At 38.1% G+C, this 8,504-nt stretch overlaps 2 protein-coding genes across 3 annotated transcripts; both read right to left on the bottom strand.

Moving 5' to 3' along the window:
- Positions 1–342: 342 nt before the first annotated feature.
- On the bottom strand, positions 343–3,373 carry LOC133724330 (inactive TPR repeat-containing thioredoxin TTL3). The gene is made up of 5 exons (XM_062151024.1): positions 1,987–3,373; positions 1,701–1,896; positions 1,356–1,528; positions 901–1,234; positions 343–812 (listed from the first exon to the last, which is right to left on the bottom strand). Exons 1-5 carry the CDS (start codon positions 2,967–2,969, stop codon positions 684–686), a joined length of 1,815 nt encoding a protein of 604 aa, XP_062007008.1. The 5' UTR covers positions 2,970–3,373; the 3' UTR covers positions 343–683.
- A 464-nt stretch (positions 3,374–3,837) lies between these two features.
- Positions 3,838–8,278, bottom strand: LOC133724331 (protein SCO1 homolog 2, mitochondrial). 2 transcript variants are annotated; one of them, XM_062151025.1, is made up of 8 exons: positions 8,025–8,277; positions 7,219–7,351; positions 6,944–7,022; positions 5,191–5,391; positions 5,016–5,105; positions 4,777–4,909; positions 4,562–4,685; positions 3,838–4,287 (listed from the first exon to the last, which is right to left on the bottom strand). In XM_062151025.1, exons 1-7 carry the CDS (start codon positions 8,093–8,095, stop codon positions 4,565–4,567), a joined length of 828 nt encoding a protein of 275 aa, XP_062007009.1. In that variant the 5' UTR covers positions 8,096–8,277; the 3' UTR covers positions 3,838–4,287; positions 4,562–4,564. The 2 variants fall into 2 exon arrangements, with proteins under 2 accessions (XP_062007009.1, XP_062007010.1); XM_062151026.1 differs by lacking the exon at positions 3,838–4,287 and having other exon boundaries at positions 4,330–4,685; positions 8,025–8,278.
- Between the last annotated feature and the right edge of the window lie 226 nt (positions 8,279–8,504).

Raw genomic sequence — 8,504 nt, 5'->3', positions numbered from 1 at the left:
GTTAAATATATAGCCACACACAATGAAATATATATTTTCTCCGATTATTACAACATACAATGAAGATTTCTTAGACATCCAAAAAAAAAAAAATGTGTCAAGCAGTGAACTTTGTAGCCGATTTGGCATGACTGACCATCCAATTCCAACTCACTACCTTAGGGCCGAATTCACTCTCTGAAGATAAATCAATTTTATGCAAAGCTAGAGTGCTATCTTCCACCAAAATATCGATGCCAAGTTGCCAACCAAGGTGTTTGATCGAGGTCATACTAGGGGCCGATCTTACAAACAAATACCAAAAACATGAGTTCAAATTGATCTTTAAAGTAGCAGCATCTATGCTTGGAATGACAAACGACTCAAGATTTCTTTCAAGTATATTTTCACATTGTTTATAAGCAGTATCAAATACATTTTCCCAGAAATAATTGCAGAATGACAATTATACATAAACAAACTGGGTAACGTATTTGGGTTACGGTATGTTAACCGCCACTATTCAATTCTCTCTCTGAAAAAAACATCCATTTTCGCCTTTCCGCCTCGAACTTCTGTGCTTCTTCGCTCGAGCTCAAGATCAGTACAATTTGCGGAAGGGCAGTTTTGTTTCCTGACTGTTGCCTCCTAACTTAGTTGTGCACATTAGCTTGTTTCTATCCTCTACGTCTGCATCTCTCTTGCTATGCCTCACCTCGCTGTTTCTTGAGCTGTGTCCGCACCTCAGACAAAGCACGTTTTATCTCCTCATCATCTGGTGTTTGCTTGATCAAAATCTCATAGTCCTGTAATGAAGCATCCCATTTTCCCAACTACATGATACATCATCATAGCAAAAGTAATTAATCACAAATCACCTTAGAAAAGATGTGGAATAATGAGTAACTGCAAGTTGTTCACCTTGGCATTGCAATCTGCTCTTCTTAGTCTGGCCTTGCTGTAAGAAGGACGCACATTAAGTGCAGCTGTACAGTCCTCAATTGCTTGGTCAAACTGGCCAAGTTTGGACCGACAAGCAGCGCGGTTGCATAACAACACTGAGTTATAAGGGTCCTGCTCAAGTCCCTCCCCATATGCAACACAAGCCTCTGAGAATCTTGATGTCTTGAATAGCTCATTACCCTTTGATCGCGCTCCTGCAACAGCTCTAGCCTTCCTCATGACCATGTTTGCTTCCTTGTTGTTTGAGTCAAGACGGGATGCTCGTTGAGCTGCCTCCAATGCATCGTCGATTCTGTCAAGGCATTAGGCATTAGATACCAGATTGAACAATGATTGGACTAAGCCAGGCGCATTTCATCTTCTTTTAATAATGCACAATGACTAGAATGACTAGCATAAAACATGATATATACCTTCCAGCACACATGTCAACCTGAGCCCTTGTTACTAACATACTCGCGTTACTAATAGGACCGAAGTATTTAGTGCAAGCATCCACCCCAAAGTTTGGACCCCTGGATAAAGCCTCATCTGCTTCTTGGTGCCTATGGACCTTCAGCAAGGCCTCGGCTTGCAAAGAAAATATCTTTAAAGAGTAACAAACAAAACAAGGATTCACGTTAGTATGGTGTGCAAGTGTATGTGCATATATGTACATAGTTTTGAATACAGATTTGATTTTCACCCATTAAATCTGATATTATGGACGATTGATATGTAATTGTAATAAAGATGAGTTTGAAATTTAGTAGGCTGACCTGTGGTGCTGAATCTGCACCAGCTGCTATAACGTTTCGTGTTTCCTTGATCAAGGTGTTCCAATCTCTTAACCTACGAGCCTCTGTGCACTTGTTCAGAAGAGCCTGAAGAGATCTCACTTTAGCCAAGTCCTCTTGATCAGCCTCTGGTCCAGAATGTTTATAGTGATATGTAGCTTTTTCAGCTTCCCCTAATCTGCATGCACCACATGTATAACACATGTATTTTAATAACAACTAGCGAAACATATAATATTGAATTGTATGCAGTGTAATTAGTTTGTACCTAATGTATAAGGTTGCAAGACGATGATGAGCCCTATGATAATGAGGTTCAATCCGAATGGCTTCTCTGCACTCAAAAATTGCCTCAAGAATTTGACCAAGAGCAGTTAATGCAGCACTCTTGTTGCTCCTATATGAAGCCTTATCGGGGTCAATAGAAATTGCAGCGTCATACAAAGACAAAGCCTCTTCAAATCTTCCATTCTTGTAATCCTCATTGCCCATAATCTTCAGTGTCTCGGGGTCCATCCTTGTTGATAATGCGCGACAAAATGAAGTAGGCTGATTTTGCGAACTTGGTTTTTTCTCTTCTTTAGGAGCACTACTCTTCCCTACATTTCCATTAATCATCATCGGGGTTTCTTCTCTTGCTGTCTTTGGAAGGTAATCCAGCACATTATTTGAGTTCGCATTTCCACCACCGCCTCCACCACCTCCTGTTCTCAAGTTACCCAGGTTACCAAAAAGCATCACATTGCCGGATGAAGCTCTAACGAATGTGCTACTCCCTTTTGATTTCTGGTGATCAGAAATCATGCTATCAAGCTCACCAGACAACCCAACTGCTTCCTTGGGAACCCTTTTGCCTTGATTAACATAACCTTGACTCGGAGCCATTCTCATTGCTCCTTGTTGGCCTTGGCCCGGACGTGAAACCATGGCTCCAGCTTCCTGAGGTGGCTTAGTACTTCTACCCTGATTTTGATGTGGCTGTATAGGGGGCGCTCTGTTACTATATTGAGATGGTTTTGTGACGGGTTTTGATGAAGATTCTGATCCATTAGCCGATGATATGTCAAGAAATGATGCCTCATCGGAGCCACCACGCCGCCTTCTAGAGTTACCACTTGGTGTTTTCACAAACTGATTGCCACTGACGGGAAGGGAGCCCGTGGAAGTTGTTCTTCTTGGCCAAAAACTGCTCCGTCCAAACACAGCATTCAAAATGCCGCAACCTGATTTCTTCTCCGGCGACTCTCCCATTTTGGTAATTCAAGTCCGAGAAAATGGGGACGATTGCTTGCATACCATTAAGATTACCTAGAGAAGAACATCAGGTGCACGTGGTAAAAGAAAACAGATTTGTTAAGAGTTCAAAAGGATCCAACAGAAAAATCCAGATTGAACCCAAGATCACATTTTGGAAAGAAAAGGCCAAGAAAAATTAAAAATGAACAAAAAAAAATGAGAGAGGACTCAGGAGATGGTTTTCATGGTCCTCCTGGTTTTGGAGTGGCTATGCTTAATTGTAAGAAACAATGGTCTCCTACTTGATTTCTCTCTGCTTTGTGCAGGAGATATATGACCTTGAATTATTGCATGATCAAAATTACGGACTGGAAGAAAATGACGACGACTAATGGCAGATTGGCAGGAAAAGAGAATTAAAAAAATAAAATTAAGTGTTGGGTGATGAATCTTTTGTTTCTGTTTCTGGTTTTGTTTTTTCTTTTTCTCATCTTTTTTTTTTTTTTCTTTCGTTTCTTTGTGTGGTGCAAATGTGGAAGCACAAGACCCGGTCTTTTGTTAAATGTTGATCTCTAGAATTTTAGAAATGAAAATGACTGAGACTGACTCACACCAACCCTCCTGTCAATCTGTCATGGCCTTTTTTTTTCTTTTCTTAGAGGAGGGCACGTCTCTATTGGTTTTTAGCATTCCACATATGAAGCCAGCTGCGCACACCTAAAATATTAACAAAGATATGTAAACAAAATGCAGTTAAAGGTTTGAAAAAAAGACATGGCTTCATTATAGCTGCCCCTAAATGGTTGCCTTGACTCTGAAGCAACCTTTCAAATTTGATCGAAATCAAAAAGGGAATAAGAAAGTTCAGATTCTCTCCTTATGTAATTGAAACACAAAAGAATGAGTTTCATATGAAAAATAATGATAGGGGGAGCATATCAAATTAATAAATCTAACCAAACCCCATATTGAAACAGGGAAGTGAAGGCAGCTTCAGATTGTTAAAGAGCTTGAAGGCCAAATTTTGCAGTCAAAGAAGAGAATCAGAGTTAATCTGCGTGAGACTAGGCCTTTGGTGATTCTTTGAAGCATGGGAATTGGGAAGCATCTATCCCGTGTAATGGCTCCAATGTATATAAAGAAAAAACGATGCAGTTATATAAAATGATGAGATTATCTTTGGCTAAGATAACCGACTCATTCTCAGACTCCAGTTATGTAGTTGAAGGTTACGCTGGAAACCAGCTTCATGGATGCTTCCATTTTCTTCAGCTACCACAAAAAATCAGTCATTAACTGATAATTTATTGCTCCCCAGTGCAATAGATACATCCTGCGAATTATGTTACGTCAAAGAATTGAAAATGACAATATATTTGTCTACAGAAAATGAGGTTGACAATAGATGTGAAACGAATCCCAAGCATTTTGAAATATCACATTGAAACTCAAAATTTTCTTGTATTCTTGCCTGATGAATATTCAAACCAATAAACTAAACACATTCTAAAAGATTCCTATATCACTGCTTAGTCAAGAGTGGTATTTGAATTCTGTCATATCTATTGACTGTGTGAAAGAGAGAGAAAGGAACGTAAAAAGGAAACCTTTCAGTCCTTAAGTTGAGGTTCTCTTGACTTGAGCTCCTTTAGTATCGCTTCTGACAGTTCCTCTGCATTGTACTCTACACCAAAGCATCTCACAACTTCCATGTTTGGACTCATCAAATACCTGCATGTTAATAAAAATTAAAAAAATATATATCCAATTACGCTAATCTGTGAGAAAAATGATAGGTAAAATGTTTTAGCCAGTGGCTCACATGTTGTGGGAAGACTCAACGAGATAATCATCCCCATCTTCTTCAATCTTTCTGAAAAAAACACGATATTCCTGAGCCATCTGTCTTATAGCTGTTACAGGTCCTGTTAGCCCTAGAATGTTTGATTCAAACTCTGCAGTCCATGGGTGTGGGGAAGCCAAAAGAAAATATTAGACAAACCATCTGTTTAAATTATTAGTCTATAACATAAGAAATATTGAACAGAAGGAGAATGGAACCTTTAAGGTAGGCACGCAGTTGAGAAGGGGTATCACGTTGTGGATCAATTGTAACAAATACTGGTAGAACTTTGAGATTATGTCTTGATTCTGGTACCCAGTAAAAGTCATAACATATAAGTGACTGAAACTTGAAATAGTTTTCAACTATGAATTACTAATCGAAGTACCAAACCTAGAATGTTTATGGCCTTGGCCATAATCTGGACTTGCTCTGGTCCAACATCAGGAGAGGAAGTATATCCAAAATAGAGTACCGCCCAGTTGCCTCGAAGATTTTTCTCAGTAACGGTACGATTCTCTGTGTCCTCTAAAGTAAATGGACCACCAATTATAGGTCCCTTGAGATTATTTACACACGAGCAGTTATCCTGGCCTGCAATAAATAGAGAAGCGGTAAAAAAAGGATGGCACTTGTTTACACTCAGATCCCAATTCACCGAAGTTTTAACTGAATTAAGAAAATCAATTGATCAGTATGACAAACTTAAAATGGGTCAAAGGTTGGTGGAATGTGTTAAACTTAGCCTTCAAGATCATATAAGGTTGCTATGTGCATTTTAGTCATCATTAGAAAGTTACTATCCCAAAACACTGGCAGTCCTAACTCTGGGCATTACTCCAATGAAATTTGCAACCTAGTAATAAATCCTACTATCCATCACGTAACACCTACATTCTTTAGGTGCGTATTTCCCTTCCCACAAGTCAACCATTCTGGTACCCATAGTTACTCATGAAACCCTCTATCTGGTAGACACTGCAAAGAATTGAGTACTACACATATTGCCTCGGCCAAAGCTGGATATAATGAAAAGATTATTCCTCTGAATACTAGTTACGCCCCAAGCATGGCATCTAAAGATTTCTCAAGTGGAAACTCTGAACCATGAAGATAGCCCATGTTCCCTCAATGTTTCATGCCTGTTGAGGAGGCACAAGGAAAATGACCAGCTTTAATCTTGATAAAAATATCACAGTCATCCCTCTATCAATGCCAAATTATCGTACCAACTTCATCAATGTGTTGTACAATTAAGCTTAATAACAGATTCATACTATAATGATTATGCAGCTCAATAGAATTCTGTGATTTCTTTCATAATCATTATACTCAAATGATTATCCAATTGCCAACAAAATAACAATAATAAATAAAATAAAACTCAGATGCATCTCTACAAATTTACCAATAATCTCATCAACAGAAGTAATTGATTTGGGACTATGGAATTCTCTGCTTCCACATTCATTAACGTACAAAAGGGCAACTTTGAAAAAGAAATCAATTAGACAGTAGTAACAATTTCAAGATAGCAAATGTTTGACTCATATGTCAAAAATCCCACTGGATGCAAAAGCAACTAACCCAAAGGGTAAAAGACGCAGTCCTGCATGATGAAATATTTGACATGACATGTAAAAATTTGTCTTTATGTCTGTAAATCAAGAAATAAACCTCAACAATATACATTATACAAAACTATCTTAAGTACCCTCCTGAGAAAATAGAATGCAGAGTATCTCCTCAACAGTTCAGATAAGCAGTCTAATTACATTGCCTTTTAACTAAATCTTTAGATAACCAATATTATAAGGATTTGAAACTGGAGCCTCTAGACTGCTCATACGAACTCTTACTTTCCAAATGTGTTTACAGTCAGAAGCAAAGATTCTTAGACCATTCAAACGAGCTCTCTTGGAATGAGAATACAAGTACAGATTAGATTGAATACCATTTTTATCCAAATGAATACTTTAATTTTGCCTGATGGAACAAATGAAGAGGAAGAACAAGAAGACCAAATTGATATAATAAGACCATAAATTGCTAAAAGTATTCACTATCATGAAGTTTGCAGATTCCAACTTTAATGAAATAAAATCCAGATATTTAGTACTCTAATATCACAGATTGAAAGTAGTACCTTTTGTTACTACTCTCCTCTCATCATTATAATGAATGAAAGCTGCCAACCCAGCAAATCCTAGTAGAGTAGCAGCCGGCTGCAGAAAAAGTATATGAATATGACCAACAATCTAGATTCTAGACAAAACAGAACTAAAATGAGAGATCTGAAAAAAGGAGAACATGAGAATATGAGATGATGCTTATTGTTCATCATGTCTGTAAATGTGCACCTCTAGAACAAGACACAGATAGCAATACTAGTAAGAGAATGAAAAGAGGAAGGCAACATACAAGGACGAAAGAACCCCGAGAGCGAGAAGGTGGTGTATCTACTGGTGTTGAAGTACTGATATCTGTTCTCCTACTAGCACGTTTCGATGAATTTGCATAATTTCGAGACTGAATTGTCTTGGATGGGGCAGACCTACAGCAGACACAAGGGGTTCAATAGAAATCCGGATAGTGCAAAACCATGAATCAAAACTTTAACTAGATCCCCAATTGCACTCAAGAGTATATCTGATGCCTGCCAAAAGGATCATTCTGACATTGAGCACTCATCGCTCCACAATTTCCGCATATAACCAAAAAGTTACCCATTTTGGATTTTCAGGAGCCTCAAACACAAACCCCAGTATACTTCAATGAAACATAAAAAACGAAAACTCCAATTTCCAGAAATCCTATACAAACATCCATTGGTAAACCAGAAAACAGCCAGTATCACATAGTTAACATTTCCTTCGACACCCGAAAATATATTAGTTTTTCAATGTGAGACACTCCACACCAGACACAGAACATGCCCTGCAAAACCAACTTGCAAGAACAGTCCCAAAGAGCACACATACACTACTCCAACTCTCCAAGATATCTACTTTTTTGGGTTACAACAAACATATATATATATACCAATGTTCAAATCAATGCAAAACCAAATTCAGAATTGTAATCTAATCAGCATAACATGAACCCAACAAGTTGAAACCGACTGATTCAAGATAAAAGATTGAATCTTGAGAGACCCAACAGCACTAATGGGTAGTGAAACTAGTCAAGAAACGAAGATTCTAGAGGGGTTTTAGAGTGTTCTTTACCTCCTGAGTAGATTTAAAGCCTCCTTTGAGCGGTGTTTGAAGGAAAAGAAACAGAAGCGAGAAATGGGCATCGTTCCTTAGGAAAATTGCTTCAGTAGAAAACGAGCGCTGTGAATTGCTCTTTTGAGCCAAAACCCATGTCGGTTTTGTAGGACGCTAAACCCTCAAAAGACCAAAACCTTTTCCCTCCGTACTCTCATGAATTGCCTTCTTTGTCAATATAAACCCTCCCAAGAAATTCCGATCTAGTTTCAACCGTCTGATCTGATGACTAATAGACTTTAATTTGTTTTTGGAAATAAAGCTTTGTGGATATTTAAGATAATTATTTTATGTATAGAAATTTAAAAAGAGACCTTGGAGTGCACTCCAAGATCGTCCTAAATTTATGGTTCTCTACAATTTGGTTTTGAAACACCTTTGAATTTGACTATTTGAGAGAGGAAAGTAATAAACTAATTCTGTTGATTATTGTTGTGT

Source organism: Rosa rugosa, chromosome 1, assembly GCF_958449725.1.
Source record: "Rosa rugosa chromosome 1, drRosRugo1.1, whole genome shotgun sequence".
Lineage (NCBI taxonomy): Eukaryota > Viridiplantae > Streptophyta > Magnoliopsida > Rosales > Rosaceae > Rosa > Rosa rugosa.
The sequence above is the reverse complement of the archived record's forward strand: the minus strand, read 5'-3'. Positions and strand labels throughout refer to the sequence as shown.